At 42.9% G+C, this 14,319-nt stretch overlaps 1 protein-coding gene across 1 annotated transcript in view; it reads left to right on the top strand.

Annotated features, from left to right (window-relative positions):
* The window catches only part of LOC126458500 (centrosomal protein of 78 kDa-like), a 94,774-nt gene that overhangs the window by 19,842 nt on the left and 60,613 nt on the right, over window positions 1–14,319 (top strand). Inside the window, 1 exon segment of the mRNA XM_050095594.1 lies at window positions 12,284–12,460. Coding sequence (XP_049951551.1) covers window positions 12,284–12,460 — 177 coding nt within the window.

Raw genomic sequence — 14,319 nt, 5'->3', positions numbered from 1 at the left:
CATACATATTTAGCATATGGACACACAAAATCCATGAAATGGTTTCAGTCAGCTTTTTTGATATTCTGCACCAGATATTTCATAGTGCATAAAAGTTCAAAAAAATTGAATTTATAAAAGTAACCAATGGTTGTAAGCTATCAAGGATAAAGTGTCAGACAATATGCCATCTATATCTTTATATGTAACTGTTATAGAAATGACTCATAACCAGTCAATGAATGCAGACATAGCTACCAGCATCTCACAAATTCCTTCTGATTACTATGAAAAATCAAGTAATCATTGATCTTGCTTGTTTCGTTCTTGTGTAGGCAAAAGCATTTCTGAAACTGCATGTCAACAGTCAAATCATTACCAGCCATTCTTCAATTTATATGAGACTACTGAATTATGAATATAAATCTGTGAAATCTCTGACAATGGTACCATACTTGCCTTTCAGATGCAGTAGAACCCCTCCTCATCCTTCAACTAGCCCAGGAAAAATGAAACTTTGCAAACATTAAATCTTGCACATTTAGTCAAGAATGTCATTAAAAATGGTAAAATCACAGGTGTGCCTAGAACTCTCCATCACGATATGGTTAATCTCAGGCTCATGGTGGAAAGGTTAATACTACAACAAAAGGCTGCACATTGCACTTGTCTGTCGGTGACCTCAAACACTACATATTATTTGTGGAATTCCTGAATGGAAGGATCAGGTGACAGAGACAGAAAAGAAGTCCATCTTGGGTCAGATACAGCCCCAAACACTTTCCCAATTAATACCAATAATGAACCACTACTGAAAGAGACCCATACTTCATATACACTGATGACCAAGCTTTGGTCATCAGGGGCAGTGTATGTGAAAAGTTTGAAGCAATGTTCTCTAAAGCCTTGAGAGCCTCAAACAATATTGACTTAAGTCCAACAGATAAAAAAATAAAATCAGGTTCACATCGCCTCTGCAACAGGCATGCTCCATGTTACATGGAGAAGAACACTATTGAAGCATTGCCCATATTCTAAATACTTTGGTGTTATTCTGGACAGTGTCCTGAGATATATGCTGCTGTGCACCAACGCCAGAATGAAATTCAGTGGCAGAAACAATACTCTCTACAAAATTGTACTCTCAGATTGGGTCTTTAAACCAAAAATGGTAAAAAGAACAGTGCTGGAAATTTGCTGTGACGGTGAAGAAAATGCCTCTGTAATTTGCTAAAAATGTGCTCATGTTAAGCAACTTTATGTTGCACCTAATTAAGTCTGCAAACTCATCACCAGCTGTCTAACCTACTTCCACAGATAGCATCTACAATCTGGCAGGAACTGTTCCACCAGCATATGGGAGGCACATGCCTACAAAGAGAGAACGGAGTCTTCCACATTCAAACAACAAGTGCAAAATGGCATTTGACAGGCTCCCCAAAGGCTAAAAATCAAGAAATAGCTTGCTCAGAGCAACTGAGGACTACAAACACTAAACTCAACTGAAAGTGGAGACATGTTCAACTTCTAACGTGAATTGCTGCATAAATCTACTAGAACTAGACCATGCCCATCCTGAAAATGAGCTGTGGACAGAAACAACAAGATCCCAAGCAAATCTCCTAAAATGAAGATACCTTTAGTAGTGTTGGCAAAAGGAGATCCCAGACAGCTAGCAGTGCTGTTGCCAGTTTTCAGTTGCAGAGCAAAAACTGCTGCAGGTGAAAACAACAGTCTTCTACATAACTGCCGCAAACTGCTGCATTACCATAGACATGTTTGCAAAATCCCATTATATAATTTGTAGAGGCAGGTGCAAAAAGCAGTCGCATCAAGCCCACTGCAGCTGTTAGGGGTCTCCTTTTGACGATTCTTCTAAAGTACCATTTAATCTGTGCAGTTGTGGTTGGTCCAGACAACCCAACATATGCATTCCTGCTTCCTGCTCTGATTGCCCCACCTATTGCATGCTGGATAGGAATATCAGAAGAACAAGTCCCTGGCCATCTCAGACCTGGGAATTCTGGAAATCTCTTAAGACTGTGGACAGGGAAAAAAAGATCCAATGCAAATCTAAAGTGTGGATACTCAGTACCATCAAACAAGTATAAATGTGGTGAAGTCCAGACAACCTAGTACATGTATTCCTACTGTTAACAGCCCCACTAAGTTCAACCTGGGTGACCTCGTATCAGGAATTCCTAATGCAGTTGACATTGTCCTCTTCTGACCTAACTAATCTTTTCTGTTTCATACAAATTTACTTTGTGTGTGTGTGTGTGTGTGTGTGTGTGTGTGTGTGTGTGTTTTGTACTGTAAATGTTATAAACACCGTAAGTGTACTATGTGATTTATTCTTATAAATTGTACTGACTTTTTACCATGTAATTTGTAATCTGCAATGTAGGAAATGATAGATTGCTACTTACTGTAAAGAAGACACTAAGTTGTAGGCAAGCACAATTAAAAGACATTTACAAAGCTTTTGAGCATAGCCTTCATTGGCACAAGAGAAACAGAGGAACACAGACCATTCATACACACAACAAGCCCATCTCACATACACGACTGCCAACTTCGGCAGCTCAGGTGGAATGCAACTATCACATGGAATGGCAGCAGTTGTCTGGAGCAGTTGGGAGGGGAAGTGGAAGGGATAGTAGTGTATGGGCAGAGGGACGGAGGAACACTGTCTGGCAGAGTGTGCAGCGTCTAGAATGCCAACAGGCACAATGCGGTGGTAGGAGAGAGGGGGTGGAAACTGTTGGGTGGAGGGTGTGAGGTCAGTATGTTACCATAGGTTGAGGCTGTTATAATTACGGAGTGGAGAATGTGTTGTAATGATAACTCCCATCTCTGTAGTTCAGAAAAGCTGATGGTGGAGTGGAGGATCCAGATGGCTCCTATCTAACCACCTGCTGGTCACCTTTCAGGAATTTCTTACCTCTATCTTAGTTTCACCACCCTTCCCCAGATCCCTTTTCCAGAGTGCCAACCTTTCAGCAGAAGAAAGAATAGCCAAGACGACCTGAAAACAAATCCTGACCTAATCATCATCACTGCAGACAAAGGTTCCACCACTGTTGTTATGAATCACAGTGACTACCTGGCAGAAGGCCTCCACCAATATCTGATTCTTCCACCTATAAACTCTGTGAGAGGGATTCTATCCCAGATGTCCAACACAAACTCCAATCCCTGCTTAAACCTTAGACTCCTTGCAGAACCTCTCCCCTGAATCCATCTCGCTCCTCACCCCTATGACACCCTGCACACCCAGCTTCTACACGTTCCCCAAAATCCACAACCCAACAATCCTGAGCACCCCTTTGTGGCTGGTTATTGTCCCCCACTGAAAAAAATTTTGGCGCTCAATGACCAAAGCCTCCATCCAATTGCCTGTAATCTAGCCTCTCACATCAACAATATCAACCACTTCCTTCACCAGCTCTCCAACATTGCCACCCCTTAACCTTCTGGATCCCTGCTCTTCACTGTTGACACCCCTCCCTATACACCAACATCCCTCATGCCCATGGTCTTACTGCTATTGAACACTATCTATCCCAACATACTTCAGACTCCAAACCCACTGCCGCACTCCTCGTATACCTTATTAACTTTATCCTAACCTCTACTACTTCTCCTTTGAAAGGAAAGTACACAAACAAATCCACGATACAGCCACAGGCCCCTGCATGGCATCCTCCCACGTCAACCTGTTTATGGCATCTGGAGGAGACCTTCCTAGCCTCCCAAAATGGCAAACCCTTTGTTTGGTTCAGGTTCATTGATGATATATTTATGATCTGGACTCAGGGCAAAGACACCCTATCTTCATTTTTTCCCAACCACAACAACTTCTGTCCCATCTTCTTCACCTGGTCCTCCTCATCCCAGTGTGCCATCTTCCTTGACATTGACCACCTCCTCTCTGGTGGTTCCATCCGCACCTCAGTCCACATTAAACCCACCACCCATCAATACTACCTGCATTTCAACAACTGTCATCCCTTTCACACAAAAAATCATTGCCACACAGTTTGGCCACCTGGGGGCAGTGTACCTGCAGTGGTAAGCACTCCCTTGCTCAGTATGCTAAGGGTCTCATCAAGGCCTTCACAGACAGCCACTAACCCCAAATGCAGTCCACAAACAGATCCCATGCCATTTCCCCTCACAACCCCAATTCTCTCACCTCCACCAAGAACTAGTCACAAGGCAGTGCCCCCTTCATCACCCAGTACCACCCTGGACTGGAACAACTGAACCACATCCTTTGCCAGGGTTTTGATTACCTATCATCATGCCCTTAAATGAGAGACATCCTACCCAAGATCCTTCCCACCACTCCTAAAGTGGTGTTCCATCACTCCACCCAACCTCCACAGCACCCTAGCCCATCCCGGTGCCACTCCTAATTCAACCCCTTGCCACAGGATCATATTCCTGTAGAAGACCCGGGTGCAAGACCTAACCAATCCACCTACCCTGCACTTTCTATTCAAGTCCTGTCACAGATTTATCCTACTGCATCAGGGACTGGGTTACCTGTAAAAGCAGCTATGTCATTTACCAGCTGTGCTGCAACCCTTGCACAGCTTTTTATATTGGTGTGACTAACAATCAGCTGTCCACAAGGACAAATGGCCACCACCAAACTATCACCAAGAACAAAGTAGACCACCTTGTGGCACAGCATCCAGCTGAACATGATACGGTAGATTTCAATGGCTGCTTCACTACCCGAGACTTCTGGATCCTCTCTCCACCACCAGCTTTTCTGAATTGCGCAGATAGGAGTTATCGTTATGACACATTCTCTGCTCCCGTAGTTATACCAGCCTCAACCTACGGTTACATACCACTCTCACACACTCTACCCAGCAGTTTCTACACCCACTGTCCTATCATCTAATCCCCATTCTCGTCTCTCAGCCTCTTTGTTTGCTGTCCTCTAACAATGCACTCACCCATCTCTCTCCACTCCTCTCCTTTTTGCTCCTCTTTTCCCCACCTTCTTGCCCCACAACCTCCTGACACTGCACCTGTTGACATTCTAGTCCCTGCACACTCCAACAAACAGCTTCCGTCAGTCCTACTTACACACTACTATCCCTTCCCTTCCCCATTCCCTCCACATTGCTGCTGCCATCCCACATGATAGTTGCATTCCAGCCTCAGCTGCCAAAGTCGGCAGTCATGTGTGCGTGAAGTGTGCTTGCTTGTGTGTATGAATGGTGTGTGTTTCTCTTTTACTGATAAAGGCTAAGGCTGAAAGCTATGTGTAAGTGTCTTTTAATTGTGCCAGTCTGCATCTTCTTTACATTAAGTAGCAATCTATCTTTTCCTATATTGTTGATATTCCTACATAGAATTTCCATTGTTTAATTTGTAATCCGATGATTCTGACATGAGTGAAAAAACTAAATTAGGAAGATTTCTTTAATAGTTCCTACATAGTGTAAAGTGTCCCACCTGATATGAATCCATGAACAAGACCTGCTACTGATAATGTCTGGTGGCCAGGATACTAAATCTCCCCCTCCCCGGAAATAGGCATATAGGGCCGAAAATGTCCTTGACTGATGCCAGTGTTGATTGGAGTGGGGGGTTGAAAGGCAGCCCTGTCTGCCAAGAGAAAAGACCATCAGCTCAGGCCCAATCCTGAGAAGAGAATCAGGCAAGGACCGCATGGGCAGCGGAGGCAGCAGCATGCCAGCAGCATGAGACTGCTCCAGTGCTACCAGGGTGAGGAATGGTTGAGATGGATAGAGCAGTTCCTTCTCTATATATTCCCAAACCATGATCCCCTCACCTGCCCACTGCCAATCAGGAGCATGAGGACACAGACCATACCGAGGGGCCTGGAGCTTGGAGAGAGGGTAAGATACTCATCTGGTGGTGACCCTGGTGTCCGATCTGGGGCTCAGAGTTGGAGGCGGGACCAGCTACTGATCATAACTGCAGTCACAACCAGAGCTAATTTGCAATGTTAGGTTAGGCAGGTATGTTCAACCTAGATGTCAAACAGCTAGGGCTCCCTGTGGCCTACGATGATGTCTGAGATCCATGCACTAGTCGAGCATGCATTCCTAGCCTGGGCATGCTGTATGGGTCATAGGAGGTGTGACAGGGTACAATGCCAGTGCCTATGTAGGATTTCAGCCAAACAGACCTTGGTTTTGGGTTTGGACTAATGATGAGAAAGCTGTGCAAGGCCTCCTCAGTCAAAGACATCTGCAATGCCTTCCACATCTGTAGGTGAGGACCATCCCCTCAGCCTCTGCATGGTGTCAGAGTGAAATGAGGCGGTGGCCAGATAATCAATACTTTTATAGCGGTAGAAGGCCTTGAGCTGAGCTGAGCTGAGCTCTCAGTGGCGAAAATCCTCTAAGTGCCATGAATGGTAGCAAGAGTGGTGACGGATGGCATACACACCACATTCGAGAATTTGAGGATGGTGTCAACTACTAGCAACCACAGTGGCCCCTAAAATGACCCAGCAAAGTAATTTGGACCTGCTCTCATGGGAGGTCCATGCGGGGCCATGGGAAAAAAATGTTGTGCTGGGGTTACCTGATTGAGGAGGCAGGCACAGCAGGAGTGGCACCCCTGTTTAGTGTCGGTACCAGTGCCAGGCAAGCAAACATGCTTCTGGGTCACTGCCTTCATGCATGTGACCCCCAATGAGACACATGAAGTTGGAGGATGAAGGGCTGGAGTAGGTTCAGGATGATGATCCAACATTCAGTAGCATCCTCCATGGCCAATGTCAAGGTGTCCCTTCAAGGCATTGAGCTGATTGTGTAGTGAAAAATAATTCTGAAAACCCTCATTGGTCTGTGTGGAAACAATCTCAGGGCACCCTTTTATGACTGCCAAAACACCTAATTTCATGGGCCAACCATCTAGGGTTTGTTATAACTGGTGGTCCAGGGCTCATCAAAGTGTTTTGTGATAGTCGAATGCCATATCAGGGCCAAGAGAGAGCAGGACAGGGTGTCAGTATTGGCGTGCTGGGCAGTGGGGTGGAAATGAATTTCGTAATGATACCCACATAAAAATAGTGCCTAGTGTTGGAGGCACTGTGCCACCTTATTTGGGAGTTTAGAGCTGTGCCCAAACAATGAAAGTAAGGGTTTGTGGTCCATCAAGAGATGGGATTTGCTGCCATATAAATACACGTCAAATTTCTTAATGCCATAAACGATCACTAGTGCCTCATTCTCAAATTGGGAATAGTTAAGCTGTACTACATGTAACATTTTAGAGGTGAAGACAATTGGGCACTAAGAAGTATCCGCCAACTGGTAATACAAGACTGCCGTGATGCTGTACTGGAACAATCCACCATCAGTGTCAACAGCACTCGCGACAATATACGGCATTAGACATGGTACCACCTTGAGACTATCCTTAAGGTGCTGAAGAGTCTGTTAATAGGGGGCTGACCACACAAGCTAGGCCTCTTTTTGCACAGTTGACTAAGGGTCTCGTGATCTATGCCACTTGCATAATACGTTATTTTCCGTTTAAGGTTGGTTGGTACTGCCATCTTTATGATCATGTGTAGCCATGATATCTTTGTGAGCAAGAATGTGCCTGAGGAGATAAAGAAACTACATTTTTCCAACTGACAGCACTAGCCATTTTCCTGGAACAATTTTGAAAACTGATTCAAGGTTCTGCTAATGTTCTGCATGAATTGATCCCATAGCAATAATGATCTTCAAATAATTCATAAAGTGTGGAATACCCTGAATCAACTGTTCTGTTAGGTTGGTTCATTTGTAGCATTTGTGTTTTGAATATTGGTATTTTGGCTGCTATGGGTTTATTTAACAATTGTCATTTTTTATTTGTAGTTCACTGTTACTGTTTGAGTTTACATATTGTCATTTTTAGATAGTGAGTGGAGCTGTGGATGCTAGAAAATGGAATGCCAGGTGGAGAAACCAGAAAATTTCCAACATATTATTTGAGTTCAACAGAGGGGTGACGGCAGTGGAGGCAGCCAGAACATTTACACTGTGTGTGGAGATAATGCAATTGGACAGAGCACAGCAAGAAAATGGTTTTCTCATTAGTGATTCTCTACATTCAGGAAGACATGCAGGGTTTGATGAAGATCGTTTAAATGCATTAATCCACAATGATCCACATCAGGGTGCTTGAGAATTGGCAAGGGTGATAAACTGTGATCATTCTACTATCAAGAGACATTTTCATGCAGTGGGGAAGGTTCAAAAATTGGGTATATGGATGCTGCATGGTCTAAGCTGAAATCATAAATCATTGGGTAGCCATATGTGCATCTTTATTTGCTTGTCATCAATTGACTTGTGAACAACACCGATCATTCCTATGCTAGACCAGTACTGGTGACAAGAAATGGTGTGGTTATGCTGACGTAAGTAAAAGAAAGAAATGGTTGAGGCCAAACAAAGTTGCCCATGTGACCTGGAGGCCATGCCTCTAGTTGTGCCTGGCTGAGATCAACCCGCTATCGAAAGTGCCCACTGGTAGCATACTAAATAGTTATTACATGATGTGATTGTGCAGACACACCTGCACTGAAAGGGTGGTTGTTGTTGTTCGTACTGACCTATGCCCAAAGGAGTGTGGAAGGGTCCTTATGTATCTTTGACAAACATGAGCAGTTCTAGAAATGTGAAGCACATTTCTGTATTCTTATTCAGCATAGTGTTTGAAACTGAAAGAAGTGAGTATTTCTAGTTCCTTGATAACAAGTTTTTGTTTAAGATTTGATAGATGCAGCCTCTTCTACATAGTTTTGTATGATGCTGTCTTCTAGTGTTATTAGACTTACTGCACTTGGTTGTAACTATATTATTACTTTTAATTACCCATAAACTCTGTTGAATTGACTGTTACAGTTGATTTTGGACCACCTCTTCACAGTACTTCACCACCCATAAAAGTCTATAATTTCAAAACTTAACCATTTTCCATAGCTTGTTGTTGTTGAATATTATATCTGTGACATTGCAGTGCCTGTGTTGTTCAGAAGTATGACACAAAGTTCCTACGGGAATATACATAATAGATGTAAGAGTGCAAGTGGTAGACACATGGATAATTACATACGGAATTTTGGGTCTGGCCATAAGTTGTGCTCGGATAGCCTAATGATAAGCTGATAGCTCACTATAAAGTGGGAAATCCGGGTTCAAGTCCCAGTTTGGCACAAATTTTCATTGTCATCATTCCATTATACAGCTGATGGTTTTTCATATTCATAACTGCAAATATGCATCATGTAATATTACATCTACTACAATTAATTTTAGATTGCAGATGAGGTAAAACAATAGCATGAATACAGAACAAAACAAAAATAAATAAAAAAGAAAGAAGTAGATGAAGTGAAGTAGCTATGAAAATCTCAGTGACACGTTTAACTGAAGGAATCATAGTACCTTCATGGTGGAAACAACTTTGTAACATGCAATTCACAAATTTTTGAATAGAATGATTTTACCAAAAGAAATGAAATGCAATGCAGATTTTTTAAACCTCGAACTTTTTCTAAGACAATTGCCTACAGCAAGTTGTGACATATATCCAAGAAACTTTCCCAAATATAATCTTTGATAATGAAATAATCTGTAAGGGGTTGTGTAATCATCACTGCACAATAAGAACTTGACAGTGGTGTAGAATGCACAAAACACAGACAGACTGTGATGGAATCCAAACAGCATGGAAGCACAACAATCACTGAACTTCAGTTATGAAAGTCAAAGACATGTGCTGTCTCCGTTAGTGACTATGTTTTAGTCTCAGAATAATGCTGTTGCCATACAACCCCCACCCACCCACACTCCCTCCACCCTTCATTAGACCAGAGCTGAAAGAAAGTATGCAAAAGTGGGTCGACAGTAATGTTTATCATGTGTAGGGGTGAACAGGAGAACTGTTGAGGTTTGGTGGTTGATTTCTCTCTTTTGCATGAAACTGTTCTCAGTTTCAACATCCTTTCAAAGACTGAATCCCCCACATTTGTACATATTGCAAGAACCTACATCCAGAAATAGTGAATATAGGAACAGATGCCTACACAGGAATCATAGGCTGCTGCTCCTGTGGCATTGAAAACTGAGACTGTTGCTGCTGCCGTTGCTGTGAATACTGTTACAGAACCCGTGCAGTGTTTGTGATATTCTGCAGACCTGCTAACACATAATCCTGATGTTGTTGCTGCTGTGGGTTAGTGGTGGACGAGTTCCTTGTTTAGAAACAGTTCCAAATTGTCCTTGAACTGTTTCAGAGCAGAGCACAAGTTTATTTCGACATGATTCGGCAGGAAGTAGTCAGCACCCAGTGTAGGTTTGGTGACAATTACTGATATAGAAGTCCACTTTAAAAGCCATCTGAAACCTAAGTAATCCACTTCAGTCTGTTTGCCACAGGTAGAAATAATTTAACTCTCGGCTGCTGCAAGCCAAGACCTTGTCTTTGTTTGCACTACATAGCCAGTAAGTTGTTGATGTTTGGGTCGGAATCTACTAGGTAAATACGTGAAGTGTGTAAGTCCTTCATGTATAAACACCATGATCTCAGGTAGAAACTCTTAAAGTTCTGATGTGCAGGTAAATCATTGGTGCTCACATTTGCAGTGTTGGATGTGAAGAGATGTGGGTAGTGTGAACTGTAATTGTTGGTCAGCTCTCAGGAATTACTAACAGTTTCGCTGAAATTCCTCTTGTTGCTGTCATAAGTAATTTGTTACGCATTGCTATGTGCGCAGTTTCCTTCTTCCTGCAACTGTTTGGGTAGACACAAGGAGCAATGCACTTTCTGACCTATATGCTGAAATGTGTGTGGTGCTAGTGCCATATCAATGTGTATTTGTTGACAGGGTGGCTCATAGTTCTGTAAAACTGTTGTGGGGTGTTGGCCTCCCAGCTGATGTGAGTGAGTATTTTGTTGTATGTGAGCTGCATTTGGAGAGCGTCCACAGATTGCGGCAACATGCAGACTTGTTCCATAAGTAGAATGCGCTGCTTCTCATAGCAGGCAGTTGAATCTGTGGCCATTAGCGTTGGCAAGTGCTCCCACTGCATGATGATGGAAGTAGTCACTGTTCATGACGATGGAAGTAGTCTCTGTTGTAATATCACTGAAAGATTGCATCACGAAATACACGCTGTCATTTTGAAGTAGTCTTTAAATTTTAGTCACAATGCCCAGTTGAGTGTGCATGTCACTTTTACCATTGGAAACCACTGTGGTCTTTACTGGAAGTAGGTGCTGATTAAACCAAACATGCCACAAAGTTGCACTTGCTTTATCAGTTTTTGTAGTGAGAGGATGTAAATGACACCAAAATTCAGAAAATGATTTGTCACCGATCATTTCACTGTGCAGTACCCAATAGATATGTTGATCTGGATATTTAAACACTTGTTGCAAAACACAGTGTTTCAGACATTGGTATTTACATTGTTGCAGTGTGTTATGAATAATGTTTGACACTAAAATTTTAGGAGGAACCTCGACTTTGTTGCATGGTGTGGATGATGGGTGAAATGATTGGAAAAGGTACGAAACCTAGTAACCCAGATGATACTCCAAATGATGTTCTGAGCTGCTTGGGTGTGAGGATCATGAAGTGCACTGTCCAAATCAGTAATTGATTATCACAGTAGAAAGTTGTCGGTTGTTGCCAGCATTGTTGACTCACATTTAATGGTCTGCCAGGTGTTTATCTTCTTGACTGGGTCGTCACTTTTGGGAACTCTGATCTGCAATAAGAGCAGTGCATATATGATGCAAAGTAACAAGCAAAATTTATCTGACACTAGAGTGAAATACAGAAAACAGAGGACAGATTGGCATGGAATCTGAACAGTATGGAAGTACAATGAGTGCTGAACTTCAGTTACAAAATTCAGATATACACACTGTCTCTGTCAGTGACTATGTTTTATGCTTGAAATAAAGTTGTCACCACAGGATGTTAGTGAGCTGTAAATGGGGAAATGTAGTGTGGGGGCTTAGTAATCACTTGCTACCTTTGGCAGTGGAACAAATACTGATAAGTTATTATATGTGTCTGTATGGAGAACAGATCATGAGAAATGATGACACTTTGAAAGGGTTACTGCTGTGTATATTTGTAACATGCCATGTGTCTTGGAAAGTGCAGTTTCAGTAGCAACCATCCCATTATATTTGTACAACCAGTTGTACATATTTAAATCCCTTGTTCCTTACTGTGTGTGTAAGATGGCAAAGTTTTGTTAGTGATATATTTTATAATTTCTTTCTTTTCTAGGGACTCTCAAACTGCTCATCCATCCAGAACATATCATTTCATCAGAGTATTATTGGCGATGGTGGTTGTCAGTTGATTTGTGATGCTGTTAAAAAATTAAGAAATGTTCATTCTTTGAATATTTCTGCGTGTGATATTGGTCAGAGTGGAGGTTACTGTATTTCTCAGTTACTAAAGGTAATTTTCTTTACTTGTTCTGAATTCATGCTTTTCAGAAAATAAATGTTTAAAATTTCTTTGTTAATGCTCTTGTTAAACTAGCATAAACTATGAGCAGTTGTCTTAAATCACTTACAAAGCATTTCAAGATTATCCGTGGGCCTACATATTTATCATATTCTTCCATCAGTTTCATGCCTGTCCTCTTAGAAATTACACACATGTTCTCTAAGAATTCAGGTGCACTTCGAATTACCTCCTGAACTGATCGTTGAACGCTGTCTCATCTTCATAGTGGTGTTTTCAGGTCTATAGATAAGGATGGTCAGACATTTTTCAAAGGACACAGGCACTAGTGTATTTGCACAAAACAAAAATATTTTGTTTATCTGCTTAAAAATGATGATAATGTTCATCTAACAAATAACATAAATCAACTGATCCGTGATCAGTGGTGATCGTGGTACATTATTTATTTCTACTGTAGGTGTTTGCTCTGAGCAGCAGTCTATGATTGACCATGTAGATACAGACTGTGAAGAGACAGCAGCGGCCATAGTTGTTCTCATCAAATGGAGAACACTGAGCGAGTGGCCAAGTGCATGTAAAACCCACGCAAGATATGTTCGGCCATAGTTGTTCTCATCAAATGGAGAACACTGAGTGAGTGGCCAAGTGCATGTAAAACCCACACAAGATATGTTCACTTAAAAATATATTTCTATCCTTATCATAGCTTCATGTTTGAAAAGAGAGAAACAAATAATGTTAAAATAAGGGCGAATTGTCACTTTGAAGAGGCAAAGCAGTTGAACATTTGCAGCCATAAACATGCGTTCAACTAAAATTCAGCAGTCTTCTCCCAATTTTGTGCTTTATGGTGAAGCACCTTGTGGTGTACATTATATCACCATTCAGTCAGTTTTGCAATTTCCCATTCCCGACCCCACAACTATTCTATGTATGAGAGTCAGTGTTGGCACAAAGTTGACAGTGAAGCTGGTAAGCACAGAATAATCAGTTAAAATGAGATCTCAGTACACTTTTGTCAACAAAGAGGAACCAACAAAGTATGAAAAAATTTTGCATCTCATCACTAAAGCACTGGATGCTGTAATAGCAGGATTGTCCCAGAAAAAGTTAGAATGATTCTGTAGTAACACGATTCACATTTCCGTCGCACTTCACATAGTGTAGACCAGGAACTGTCTGCTAGGCATGCCCGATGTGAACTGACTGGGCACGGCCCATGCTGCCTGAGTTGTTGTTGTTCCACCGGCAGAGGGAGCGGCCGAATTCTCACGTGCCCTCTGGTGGACGGGACTTTACTTGCGACAACAACTGTCCGTGATGCGCCGTGCCGATGTGCGCCACCCGCGATCTTTCTGGTGGCTACTGCACTCCTCCTCCTTCGGGGGGTGAAGCCACTGTGATCCATTGCATCAGAAGGTGGAGCGTCGTGCAGTAGCGATGACCTCCACGTCCATTGGAAGGCTGGAGTTGGGGGGATCTGCCAACCCTTGAGCCAGAACCTTCGAATACGGTTTGAAGTGATCCACACGAAGAGTCCCCCATCGTCCCACTACCGGAGCCCGGGACTGAATAGGCGACAAGCCGTTGAACTCCGGATCCTGGTCCACCTCGGGAGGGGCAAGACCTAGTGGCGGGGACGATGGGGAAGGGACAACCACAGGTGAACCAGCCTCCTGAGAAACCGGGCTCTCACTGGGGCATCTCTAATGATGGCGATGCCGGTGCTCGAGCTACTGGAGGCCACCAAGGCTCAGAACCATCGCAGTGTGGTGGAGTCACAGGTGGGAGGGACAGTAGCGTCCCCTGAGAGAACAACACGGGTGCCAGCAATGGGGAAGCCGGCA

The sequence above is a fragment of the Schistocerca serialis genome, chromosome 2 (assembly GCF_023864345.2).
Source record: "Schistocerca serialis cubense isolate TAMUIC-IGC-003099 chromosome 2, iqSchSeri2.2, whole genome shotgun sequence".
Lineage (NCBI taxonomy): Eukaryota > Metazoa > Arthropoda > Insecta > Orthoptera > Acrididae > Schistocerca > Schistocerca serialis.
The sequence above is the reverse complement of the archived record's forward strand: the minus strand, read 5'-3'. Positions and strand labels throughout refer to the sequence as shown.